This window comes from Leptidea sinapis, chromosome 1, assembly GCF_905404315.1.
Source record: "Leptidea sinapis chromosome 1, ilLepSina1.1, whole genome shotgun sequence".
NCBI lineage: Eukaryota > Metazoa > Arthropoda > Insecta > Lepidoptera > Pieridae > Leptidea > Leptidea sinapis.
In genome coordinates, this window is record NC_066265.1 from 19654105 (window position 1) to 19668574 (window position 14470).

Genomic DNA, 14470 nt, shown 5'->3' on the forward strand with positions numbered 1-14470 from the left:
CAATGATATTATATACAATAAAGAGGTAGATATCGCCTTAGCGCGCGCAAAATGTTGCAGACAAATTCAGACAATTGTCGTAATTTCATTTAGTCGGCTAACAGCAGCGAGCTAAGCGGAACGTTTTCGTGGCGTGACAATAATAATCTAAAATGCCAACCTGTGTGTTAAGAAAATGTAAAAACTATGTTTGCAAGATATATAAGAGTGAAGGTATTTCACACCATAAGAAATTATATAAAAGAAAGTCGTATTTGTATTTTATCACGATTTTATTTCTTATTTACAAATAAATCTCGAATTATTAACGTGGTGGTTGGAGCAAGATAGGGAATATGATGTCAACTGCAGCGCGACAAGGACAAATAGTATGTCATAGATTAATCAACCACAAGTGAAATCGTAGGCAAAATTCATAGCGTTCGTAACGGCTTGATTGCGGAATTTAAGTTTTCTTGTTAGTTAGTGAGCGTCTTTCTTAAATAATATTATGATGAATATAAGAAGTTCTGGCTTTCAAAGTCTTATAATAAAGGTGGTATAGAATGAGATTAGTAATAGCAGGCTATTTGATATTTTATTAGTACTTAATCTTGGAAAGTATGTAACGTACCAGGAGGTCTACTCACAAAATCGACAACGACACATTTGGAACGATACGATAATACTCCGAATATACCGCAACTACCCTGTCTGATGATCGAGGTAGTATATTTTAGGACAATTTCGGAAATGGTGTAAAAAAGGCGTTGTTACAGTAAATGTAATATGAAGTTTGATATTTTTAAATAAACAAGTGCGTATAGGTGAACTATCAAACTACAAAAACAAGTTTTAGGGTAGGTAGCGGACGTACACAGTAAATGCTATCTGCTTGCGTAGGAGTTTTTTTAGTAACACTGCCCTTTCGGTATATCCCTTGCTAACTGCAGAAGAATCAATGGAGCATTTTCTGTTTCTCCCTTTATCTTATTGTAATAAACCTTCAACAAAAATACATTCATAAATAATATAATATACCAGAAATAATTATTGTCAACTTAAAAATTTTTGGGAGCTATCGTTAGTAAAAATGGAACCCTTACTGTTTCGGTTTTGTTTTGATATGTCTGTATGTTTTTTTGATATTTTATATACACATAATTTATACCATTAATATGGCTATATATTATAATAAATATTATTTTTTTAAATCAATAACACCTAATTTACCTAATTTAAATGTAGTTTTACTACTTTATAACTCTTATTACATGAACTCATGAATTAATTTTATTTTAATCATAAATCACGGTGTACGGTAAAAAATTATATCTGGTGAATGATTCTGTGTTTTTGCTATGCAAATACGAAGCAATTAGCAAATTAGAGTTATCTCTTTTTCACTTGCGATAATTGCATTTACTATCCTTCTTTGACGTGTAATCGTAATGTAGTGTGCTATTGCAATGTTAAATTATTCATGTGTGCGTTTGTGTATCATTTACAAACACCGAATGTTGTCTAGGTAACCTATCTATACTTTTAAATATCATTGGATGAAAGAGTAAAATGTTTCTAGGAATCTGCCATTTTATTTAACTGATTATTATTTTCATTTTATATTTATAATTCATTAATACCACTTGCACGATTTAAAATTTTCACTCATTAAATAGAGGACTCACTGAGTAGAGGTAGAAGTCGAGAAACACTTTTATTAAATTTACAGACGAGAAGTCTTACCGACCCGTCTTAGAATAAAATCTCTTATAACAACTCTGTTTACACCTGGTAATTAATTTTATATTTTGATGATTGTAATTTTGTAGTATTAATACTCTGTAATATTAAGCAAGGGTAGTTTAAAGCCTAACAAGTTTATTAAATTAAAACAAACTACACGAAATAATTTTTAATTCCATTATATAATAAAATTATAAACCCTTAGGCAAGTACATAATAAAATTTAACGTAACTTATCAAGTAGATTACTTACTGATATTAGCATTCACCCACCAGGCAATCCTTACCTTCTTCGAAGCCTAATGCTTTAAAACCCTGGTGGAGAAAATATTCGAGCCATGAGTAAAAACTTATTTTCAAAACCGACACCGCCGGCTGCCTAGTGTGGTAAAATGTCAAATGGGCGGATAGGTAGAATTCCCTATATATTATTATAGTTTTTGGTGGAATGGCAATAGCCAATTGGTAGTCTGGACATCAATAGGTACCAACATTCGCCGGAAATCGAGTAAGCTACTATCTCATGTTTTAGATAACGCTTGGAAGAAGGTAAGTGTTTAATAAGCGTTTTATTGTTAGAACGTATCTATTTGCATTCAAATCGGATGATTTTAATTTTTTCCGTCCCTTTAGAAAGTACAATACCGAAAGAGGTTTTAATCATTTGAGAATTTTACTGGCACATTTATGAAGTGGTGTATAAAACACTTTATTCCAAATTCAAATTTAAGACACAGTCGTACTTTAATAGAAATTGCAGTTAATTTTGAAGCCGCTGGCAAAATTATATATGGGGTAGGATTTAGAGAATTGTTCTCCTAGGTTGAGATAGATTTTTTCTTCTTTCAGTGCTTCTACAGCTAGTGAAGGCTGGCAGTCAGCTTCGCATATTTCAGTCTTTGGCGAGGTTGTAAAGCTCCGCGAAAATTGTCATTCTGGATAATTACCAGCTACGAATCAGCATTATCAATTTAAATAGCTCGTTTCTGGAGTAGCCAAGTAACCAAACCTACCCTAAGTTAGTGATTTAGATAAGCCATCTTCATTAGATGATCTGCATCAGTTCGCGATTCACCTCCTCCAACCCCAAGTTATTCACTTAGCATCTAGCTTGGCCAATAAGCAATGCATGCATTTCCGCAGTTGCTCTTTAGAATCAAGGCCTCACATTCGTATTAAAGTATGGGCCTTATATAGGCATTGGAGTAAATGAATATGCGCAAAAATGTGATATAAATTTTCATTGCCAAAGGTAGAGTGATATATCAAATTCCTTTCATGCTGGTAGGAACCCATGATTCCAACAGCTTGTTCAGTGTCCTTGCATAGGATCAGTTTTACCAATTGAATCCAAAGTAGCAGAGATCAATGATTTTGATGATATGCATTATTTGTGATTGTACAAGCCTAGGACTGGTAATGAAGATTTGCTAAATGCTGACAGGGACCAATAGAGCCGCTGCTCTTCAGCAGGATGGATGGATGCTTCTATCATTGCCACAGGTTCTTCAGCAGAAGACATCTCTATGAGATTGTCCAATAATGTCCCACATGACAACCACACAAATAAAGGGTATTTTTTTTAGAGGTATAGAACTTTAAATTGCAATAAAACAACGATGGATTATTCGATTGACATGAATTTTATCTTGTGGCATTACATTTTAAATATGATTTCTGGCATATGACCGCCACGGCTGGCTCGGATGTAGTCCAATCTGGACGTCCAATTTTCGATGACGTTTTTTGTGGCCGTATATCGGCAATAACACGGCGAATGTTGTCTTCCAAATGGTCAAGCGTTTGTGGCTTATGCGCATAGACCAATGACTTTACATAGCCCCACAGAAATAAGTCTTGCGGTGTTAAATCACAAGATCTTGGAGGCCAATTCACAGGTCCAAAACGTGAAATTAGGCGGTCACCAAACGTGTCTTTCAATAAATTAATTGTGGCACGAGCTGTGCTATACCTCATATTTTGAGCAAAGTTGGCATTTCATTCTCTACCTAGAATAAAAAAATTCTTTATTAAATTTTTAACAAGTGAGGCTATATTTATTTTACAAAGAATGATATAGAGTCATATTGATATTATTATTCATTAAAAAATAAACACGTACATTTTTACAAGTCAAGTCATTATCTGGTTCTTGATTTTCTCTTTTATTCTTATGTATTGATGAAAGCAATGATATTATATACAATAAAGAGGTAGATATCGCCTTAGCGCGCGCAAAATGTTGCAGACAAATTCAGACAATTGTCGTAATTTCATTTAGTCGGCTAACAGCAGCGAGCTAAGCGGAACGTTTTCGTGGCGTGACAATAATAATCTAAAATGCCAACCTGTGTGTTAAGAAAATGTAAAAACTATGTTTGCAAGATATATAAGAGTGAAGGTATTTCACACCATAAGAAATTATATAAAAGAAAGTCGTATTTGTATTTTATCACGATTTTATTTCTTATTTACAAATAAATCTCGAATTATTAACGTGGTGGTTGGAGCAAGATAGGGAATATGATGTCAACTGCAGCGCGACAAGGACAAATAGTATGTCATAGATTAATCAACCACAAGTGAAATCGTAGGCAAAATTCATAGCGTTCGTAACGGCTTGATTGCGGAATTTAAGTTTTCTTGTTAGTTAGTGAGCGTCTTTCTTAAATAATATTATGATGAATATAAGAAGTTCTGGCTTTCAAAGTCTTATAATAAAGGTGGTATAGAATGAGATTAGTAATAGCAGGCTATTTGATATTTTATTAGTACTTAATCTTGGAAAGTATGTAACGTACCAGGAGGTCTACTCACAAAATCGACAACGACACATTTGGAACGATACGATAATACTCCGAATATACCGCAACTACCCTGTCTGATGATCGAGGTAGTATATTTTAGGACAATTTCGGAAATGGTGTAAAAAAGGCGTTGTTACAGTAAATGTAATATGAAGTTTGATATTTTTAAATAAACAAGTGCGTATAGGTGAACTATCAAACTACAAAAACAAGTTTTAGGGTAGGTAGCGGACGTACACAGTAAATGCTATCTGCTTGCGTAGGAGTTTTTTTAGTAACACTGCCCTTTCGGTATATCCCTTGCTAACTGCAGAAGAATCAATGGAGCATTTTCTGTTTCTCCCTTTATCTTATTGTAATAAACCTTCAACAAAAATACATTCATAAATAATATAATATACCAGAAATAATTATTGTCAACTTAAAAATTTTTGGGAGCTATCGTTAGTAAAAATGGAACCCTTACTGTTTCGGTTTTGTTTTGATATGTCTGTATGTTTTTTTGATATTTTATATACACATAATTTATACCATTAATATGGCTATATATTATAATAAATATTATTTTTTTAAATCAATAACACCTAATTTACCTAATTTAAATGTAGTTTTACTACTTTATAACTCTTATTACATGAACTCATGAATTAATTTTATTTTAATCATAAATCACGGTGTACGGTAAAAAATTATATCTGGTGAATGATTCTGTGTTTTTGCTATGCAAATACGAAGCAATTAGCAAATTAGAGTTATCTCTTTTTCACTTGCGATAATTGCATTTACTATCCTTCTTTGACGTGTAATCGTAATGTAGTGTGCTATTGCAATGTTAAATTATTCATGTGTGCGTTTGTGTATCATTTACAAACACCGAATGTTGTCTAGGTAACCTATCTATACTTTTAAATATCATTGGATGAAAGAGTAAAATGTTTCTAGGAATCTGCCATTTTATTTAACTGATTATTATTTTCATTTTATATTTATAATTCATTAATACCACTTGCACGATTTAAAATTTTCACTCATTAAATAGAGGACTCACTGAGTAGAGGTAGAAGTCGAGAAACACTTTTATTAAATTTACAGACGAGAAGTCTTACCGACCCGTCTTAGAATAAAATCTCTTATAACAACTCTGTTTACACCTGGTAATTAATTTTATATTTTGATGATTGTAATTTTGTAGTATTAATACTCTGTAATATTAAGCAAGGGTAGTTTAAAGCCTAACAAGTTTATTAAATTAAAACAAACTACACGAAATAATTTTTAATTCCATTATATAATAAAATTATAAACCCTTAGGCAAGTACATAATAAAATTTAACGTAACTTATCAAGTAGATTACTTACTGATATTAGCATTCACCCACCAGGCAATCCTTACCTTCTTCGAAGCCTAATGCTTTAAAACCCTGGTGGAGAAAATATTCGAGCCATGAGTAAAAACTTATTTTCAAAACCGACACCGCCGGCTGCCTAGTGTGGTAAAATGTCAAATGGGCGGATAGGTAGAATTCCCTATATATTATTATAGTTTTTGGTGGAATGGCAATAGCCAATTGGTAGTCTGGACATCAATAGGTACCAACATTCGCCGGAAATCGAGTAAGCTACTATCTCATGTTTTAGATAACGCTTGGAAGAAGGTAAGTGTTTAATAAGCGTTTTATTGTTAGAACGTATCTATTTGCATTCAAATCGGATGATTTTAATTTTTTCCGTCCCTTTAGAAAGTACAATACCGAAAGAGGTTTTAATCATTTGAGAATTTTACTGGCACATTTATGAAGTGGTGTATAAAACACTTTATTCCAAATTCAAATTTAAGACACAGTCGTACTTTAATAGAAATTGCAGTTAATTTTGAAGCCGCTGGCAAAATTATATATGGGGTAGGATTTAGAGAATTGTTCTCCTAGGTTGAGATAGATTTTTTCTTCTTTCAGTGCTTCTACAGCTAGTGAAGGCTGGCAGTCAGCTTCGCATATTTCAGTCTTTGGCGAGGTTGTAAAGCTCCGCGAAAATTGTCATTCTGGATAATTACCAGCTACGAATCAGCATTATCAATTTAAATAGCTCGTTTCTGGAGTAGCCAAGTAACCGAACCTACCCTAAGTTAGTGATTTAGATAAGCCATCTTCATTAGATGATCTGCATCAGTTCGCGATTCACCTCCTCCAACCCCAAGTTATTCACTTAGCATCTAGCTTGGCCAATAAGCAATGCATGCATTTCCGCAGTTGCTCTTTAGAATCAAGGCCTCACATTCGTATTAAAGTATGGGCCTTATATAGGCATTGGAGTAAATGAATATGCGCAAAAATGTGATATAAATTTTCATTGCCAAAGGTAGAGTGATATATCAAATTCCTTTCATGCTGGTAGGAACCCATGATTCCAACAGCTTGTTCAGTGTCCTTGCATAGGATCAGTTTTACCAATTGAATCCAAAGTAGCAGAGATCAATGATTTTGATGATATGCATTATTTGTGATTGTACAAGCCTAGGACTGGTAATGAAGATTTGCTAAATGCTGACAGGGACCAATAGAGCCGCTGCTCTTCAGCAGGATGGATGGATGCTTCTATCATTGCCACAGGTTCTTCAGCAGAAGACATCTCTATGAGATTGTCCAATAATGTCCCACATGACAACCACACAAATAAAGGGTATTTTTTTTAGAGGTATAGAACTTTAAATTGCAATAAAACAACGATGGATTATTCGATTGACATGAATTTTATCTTGTGGCATTACATTTTAAATATGATTTCTGGCATATGACCGCCACGGCTGGCTCGGATGTAGTCCAATCTGGACGTCCAATTTTCGATGACGTTTTTTGTGGCCGTATATCGGCAATAACACGGCGAATGTTGTCTTCCAAATGGTCAAGCGTTTGTGGCTTATGCGCATAGACCAATGACTTTACATAGCCCCACAGAAATAAGTCTTGCGGTGTTAAATCACAAGATCTTGGAGGCCAATTCACAGGTCCAAAACGTGAAATTAGGCGGTCACCAAACGTGTCTTTCAATAAATTAATTGTGGCACGAGCTGTGTGACATGTTGCGCCGTCTTGTTGGAACCACAGCTCCTGGACATCATGGTTGTTCAATTCAGGAATGAAAGTAAGTAATCATGGCTCTATACCGATCACCATTGACTGTAACGTTCTGGCCATCATCGTTTTTGAAGAAGTACGGAATAATGATTCAACCAGCCCATAAGGCGCACCAAACAGTCAGTTTTTGATTTGAGATGTAACGGTGTTTCGACATACACTTGAGGATTAGCTTCACTCCAAATGCGGCAGTTTTGTTTGTTGACGTAGCCATTTAACCAGAAATGCGCTTCATCGCTAAACAAAATTCGCTTACGAAAATCGGGAACAACGGCAATCTCGTTTTGGGCCCATTCGACGAATCTACGCCTAGCTTGATGATCGTTTGGCTTCAATTCTTGCACGAGTTGGATTTTGTAAGCACGCAAACCAAGATCCATCCGCAAAATCTTCCATAAAGTGGATGGACACAGATCCAATTACTGTGCTCGATTGCGGATGGACTTATTTGGGTCTTCCTCAATGCTACGCTCTACAGTAGCAATAGCTTCTTCTGTACGGCGTCTCTGGGGATGGGCTCTGAATGGGGGTCGCAATCTTGAACAGTAATGCCAACTTAAACCTCTAAAAAAACACCCCTAATAAATCTTTGATTTAAAAATAATGCCAAATTTGTTCTTTACTAACCAGAGAAATTCGGAAACTATGTAGTATATATTTTTATGTGAAACATAAATTTACGCATCGACCATCTTAGATTTTAAAAAATATCCCCGACTACCCCAAATTAACATAAATATTGTTGAAATAATAATTCTGCATTGCAGTCATCTTCGATATCTAAAAACCCCGAGAATCTTAGTAATGTTTATAAGATGTTTTGTGCGCAAGCCACTTTGATTTTTACAAACAGTACCTTATTGTTTGGATGCCATAGCTAGAACCTTGGAAGTGATTTTCTTTATGTTTTTTTCCTCCATCTTTTGTAAGATTTTGTGAACCCGTCCGTAGTATCTTATAGATTGTTGTACATGTCTTATAAGAAGCATCTGTAAGCTTTACGCATGAGCACAGTCATTCTGTTTTTTTTTAAATTTTCCTCAATATGGTAATATTTTGTAAATAAACTTATACAGTACATATTATTATTAAATTACTTATTGTAATTTAATTCACAAATGATAAATTTTAATTTTTTTTAGGTGAGTCATATACACTATGTATAAATTGTAACAAGCTATTGTTATAAAAATAATTTAAGGTTTTATTTGCCTGTTTCTTTTTTCAATTTTTATAATAAAAGCATACAATATGAACAAAAATCCTCTGTCATGTTATTTATAAACATAATTGCAATCAATATCATCAAACATGAATCATTTCATTGTACCGTTACTTATTTTGTATTCTTGCACATCTTATTATTACAACTATTATATGAATTACGACAACTGATCCCTAAACAACTTATATTTATTTTCAGTTATCCACCTGGACCAAAGATGGCTGTTATTTGTTTCATTACTATATCTTCTTTAAATGTCTCTTGATTTGTTTAAGCATTCAAATTAATTCACTTTTATATGATTTTGAAAAAACCAGTTGCAATGTATAACAAAAATTAAAATAGAATTATATTTTGTGTTGGAACATTGCATGACAATAAGTGCTCTTGGAAGTGATTCATGAAATCAGTAGAACCACAAAGAAGATATTGATTAGATGAACATATTTCCAACAAATTTATATTTAGTCTATTTGTTTTAATGGGTTCTTCATATCTACATGAACTGATTTGGTGGGAGCTATTGCAGGCTTCAGTCTTACTTAAATATATGTTGTAATTAAAATTCCAATATGATTTAAATGAATAAAGATCATCTCTGAATAACACTTGGTCAATTGATTGACAACAATAATGTAAGAAAACTTTGGTCATATCATCCTCATCCCTTAGTATGATGTCTATGATCGAAATTAATGGTATTACACCAGTTCCTTGACCGACCATAACAATATTTTTATATTTATTGGGAACAACATCATATGAGCTGAATGGCCCTCTCCATAATGTAGTGTCATTTCTTTCAAGATTATATAAATACTTTGAAACTAGACCACCCTCATATGATTTAATAATAATTGAAAAATCAAAATCCTCTTTTAATTGTGTTGTTAATTTAATAGGGGTGTAAGCTCTGGAATATTTATCTTCATCCAATCTAATAAGAATAAAAAAATGACTGCCGGGTTTCCATGAAACAGTGTTTCCTTCAGTTCTTTTTTTAAATTTAATTAATTTATGATAGCGACATATGTCTATCGCTTCTACTACAAAAAACGGTGCATATTTAAGCTGGGAGATACCATTAGATAGTGTAGTAAAAGAAATCCTTGCTTTCTCCTTAGATTTTCTAAACAGTTTCATTTGCATATCATAAACATCAAAAATACAAGGATTACAACCATTGTTGCAGCAATCATCTTTGCTTGGTTCAATAGGTTCCTCCATAGTCCAAACCGATGTAAAAAGTAATTACTAATAAGTAAAGTATTCCGATATGATATAATTATTACAGATAAAGAGAATCCTATTTTCTATGGATAATACTAGTATGTTAATTTTAATTTACAATTTTTAATATTTTTTAATAATCAACAATTACCTACTCCGAAGAGGATGTAATTCCCTATATATTATTATACTCTTTGGGATGTAAATTATAAACATAGAATCAAAGAGAATGTAAAGGCTGATTTTATAATAATAAAAGCAATCAATATTTTTAGTTTTTACTTTTTACTATAAGTTGTAATTTGAAATTGTAAAAAATTAGTAAATATTAAGGCGCTTATTACACATGGCTGAATTTAGTCATTAATAAATTTAGAAAAGTATGATCGCATTCAACAAGCTAGCATCCTAAATTTAGAAGCCAAATTAGAAACGCATTCATTTAGTAGTACTGATTTTAGCCGCACGTGGGTCTTCGTGCGTGGAGGACGTAACTGTTTAAGTTTTGTTTTGTGTTCCTAAAAAAGTGAAGTGCGAGTGCGCAGCGTAGTCTATGAAATGACGAAAGAAAAAGAAGTTATGCTCAATATTTTAGAGCTGTATAAAAATATGCCCTATCTAAAGATATCCTAAAGGACAAAAAAGGTTAAATAGTGATTTCAATTTGATTATATCTGATTAAAATAAATAAATATTTTATATTAAAAAGTGTTTTAATTTCACTCACTTTTTATAATGTGCTGGCACATAATATAACGCTTTAATAAATAGCCCAACAAGTTTCAGTCATAATTTTTGTCAGCAGTTGATATGAATTTCCTGTTGCAATAAATCTTAGTGTTATGACTAATCTTTCTTTTGCACTAATACTGTCTCGTAGGGTAGGGTCTTGCTTTTTAATAAACGGTGTCACGAGATTAAATAATATGTCAAACGATCTCGAATCTATTCGTAAATAATTTCGGAAGTCTGTTGATTCTAAAACACTCATAATATTCATGTTTGCTAACTTTCCGCGCAGTAATAAATATTATTTCACCCATGTTCTTCTTATTCATTTTTCAATTTAAATTGAGCCAAGGGCCAGGGCTCGGCAAAGGTAAATTTTTGGTGCCTGGACAACACACGAGCCATCCTCGTACTTATACGACACGTCTAAATTCGCCGCGCTTTAAGTGGTGACTAATTCAGTAACTAAATTTAGAACAGTGTGATCAGAGGACTAAATTCAGTCAAATGTAAGTCACTTAATTACTTCGTACTATATTACTGTTTATTGTAATGTTTTATATTACTGTTTATTTTTATGTTTATTTAGATATATTACTGTTTATTCTAATGAATCTGAGATGGTTCACCTGGCGCAGGCCAACCATCACCTAAATTACGGACCCCGCACTAATAATTATAAAATGCAAAATAACTATAATTGAGACGAATGTAAAATTTAGGGAAGAGTATAATAATTGTAGGTTTTAGAAATGATCATAGTCATACAAGGTATGATAATTATTTTACATTTTATTCGTATATATATTTATTTAGACTCAGAGCTTACATTATCGATAAAAGATACAAGAAAAAAAAAGCACAAAGATAACCACGAACATAAGGAACACTGTTTAATACATCCTATCTCATTATCTCCCTTTTCACACTTTTTTTCGACTTTTTACTGTTGCTTTTTCGTTTCATTGACTTTCAAATCCCAATGATGCTAAAGATTTTTTCACTTAAATATGATAATAAGTAGTAGTAGTATTTATTATATGAATATTGTATTTTTAAGATTTTTTATAATACTGGGAGAATTTGTTATTTCAGTTATTGTCAAAGTCATATTTTTGTATGGTATAGGAATAATTTTGGTGTCTAATTTAATCAAAATTAGCCAGTATTCAATTTCACTTCTGTCGTGTAGTAAAATAATATGTATTTAATTTATTTCTTATGGATAATTCATAAATAATATTTCAATAATTCATTCAACATGAAACTTTAAAAATATTATGTACATTTTCAAAGCAATTATTTTTCTAACTATTGTAAGAACTCAAAACCAGTAGAGATTAGTCTTTCTACGCAACATGTTATTTTGACCTTTTGAAAATGCTTTCGCGCCCTCTGTACTGACGCCTAGGAAGAATTAAGAATTCCGAATTCTTCGCTTGGCTTTGGTTTGGTGTTAGTCGCCCGCCATAATCATTTTTGCGAATACATTATACTGTTTGCATCTTGCATTGTACAATTTGGTAAGTACAAATATTAAATAAATACTAAAAAAATTAAGAATTAATCGCATAAATTTTCATAATAACATTTTCATGCTAGCAATTTTATAGCTTAGTAGAGTTCGTTATAATTAGAGACGGCCGACTCCATTACTTAGAAGCTTGTAATTAATTTTATTTATGTGTAAGTACTAACTCTTAAAATAGAAATAGTTTGTACAGGCTTTTTAGTTTTGGTCGACAATATTCCCTTGTATAAAATATAAATTATAAACGTATTGTTGTCGAGCTTGGGTTCAAGCGGCGTCGCAGTCGGCTTGCAATATGTCTTCATTTGTTTGAGTGAGCTTGGGCTTGGGTTCACTGGTAATGTTACATATCTCTGAACTTTATGTTATAAAGGAAATAGAATGTTATTGACATTTTTTGATAATTCAAGAATAATTAATTATTATTTGTTTTTTTCAGATTTTATTTTGTATTTCTACCTAACTCAATATGTCTGATGATGGATCAACTGCAGTGGAGAAGAAAGGGCGAGGCAGACCCAAGGCAAATGGAACACAATCGGTATAAAGATAATTTTAATTTATATGACTAGTCTAGTAACCAATCAACCTGGATTTGATTTAAATTCATATTAAATTTGTTTCATTTAACAGGAATCAAAGGTTGATTCAAAAAAGCGTGGAAGGCCGGCAGTAGCACCAAAAGTCAAGGAATCTAAAAATTCATCAGATGATGAGCAAGCTCCAGCTACCAAAAGGGGTCGTGGCAGACCTAAGGGTTCCAAGAAGAAGGCGGCACCTAAGGCTAAGGTAAACTAAATCGATATTTTTTTGGAGTATTGTAATAATAACCAAATTTATTAATGTCTTAGTCCCATAGTCATCATCAATGATCTATCGTATAGGCTGTTGAACCCTCAATACTGATTTTATATTCAAAATGTAAATAGGTCATTAGCTATAGTTACATGTTATCTATAATGGTTATATAAACATTAATTTTTTATACATTTTAACATTGTAATTACTTAATTTTGAAAAGGGAGGATCAGGCGAATCCCGAGGACGTGGTAGACCACGCAAAGATGCTGCTCCATCCAAAAAAGATGCAGCTTCAACTGAAGAAGAACAGGAAGAAGATGAGGAAGAGGAAGAAGGCTCCGACCAGTAAATTTACTATATGTTTCACTTTAGTGTAATTTGGTTGTCACGGTAACTTCACATGGAGATTGCATTTAATTAATATAACTTTACTGCAGTTTGAACAAATGTGTCTGCAACATTTTTCAGTTATCTTGACAATTCAAGCCTCAATTGAGATTTCACCCAGATTTTAAATATGTAAATAAATATTTTTTCCAGGAATAATTGACTAACATATTTTGTTCTAATTTTAAAAGTATAGATCTAATTTACATGAGTAAAATTTGGGTTTGTCTAGCTCTCCCTAGAAACATACAAGTTTAAGATATAATTTGTAAGAGCAGTTTTGTAGATTTATTCATATTATAATAATAATCATAGGTATTTTGTAATCTCTATAAGGAATCAAATTAATATTACAATTTTTGAATCTATTGATTTGACTTCTATTTTGAAGTATTATTCTTTAATAAATATTTTTTCTAATTTGTTTTCTTTTATTATTAAGACAAATATGTATAGGTTATCATTGGCTTTTTAGGAACTAATGTAAAAAAAAATGGGTTCCTTCATTTTCCAAATTTAGACATAAAAATAATTTAAAGTTTATTAGGGTAGTGCCATTTTAAATAACAATCCTTTTGTCTGGAGAAATCTCATGAATATTGACATATTTTACTGTGTGTATGTGCATGGATGTACAATTTAGATTAATATAATATTATAAATCTCATGGTTTTATTATTTCTGTCTAAATTGGCTTAGGCAGAAAGACTAAAAAGATTCTAATATAGTTAAATTACCTATAAGCTAATATATTCATAAACTTTATTTTGGCACCCGAAATTCAAATTCATTGCTAAGAATGATTAATAATCAGCTGTGCAGTAATGTCATGGGAAGGTCATTTATGACTCGTATTTTTTTTAAAGGTGGACAAATGAGCTTACATGTCACCTGATCGAAA

General features: G+C 32.2%; 1 protein-coding gene and 1 long non-coding RNA gene across 2 annotated transcripts; one reads left to right on the forward strand and one right to left on the reverse strand.

The window, feature by feature from the left end:
- Positions 1-7262: 7262 nt before the first annotated feature.
- On the reverse strand, positions 7263-8718 carry LOC126970878 (uncharacterized). Its single transcript, XR_007730712.1, has 2 exons — positions 8523-8718; positions 7263-8230 (listed from the first exon to the last, which is right to left on the reverse strand). It is a non-coding gene; the product is annotated as an uncharacterized LOC126970878 (long non-coding RNA).
- A 3496-nt stretch (positions 8719-12214) lies between these two features.
- LOC126970823 (high mobility group protein HMGI-C) lies at positions 12215-14233 on the forward strand. The gene is made up of 4 exons (XM_050816960.1): positions 12215-12373; positions 12821-12922; positions 13015-13170; positions 13403-14233. The coding sequence occupies exons 2-4, from the start codon at positions 12851-12853 to the stop codon at positions 13529-13531; spliced, it is 357 nt and encodes a 118-aa protein (XP_050672917.1). The 5' UTR covers positions 12215-12373; positions 12821-12850; the 3' UTR covers positions 13532-14233.
- The last annotated feature ends 237 nt before the right edge of the window (positions 14234-14470 follow it).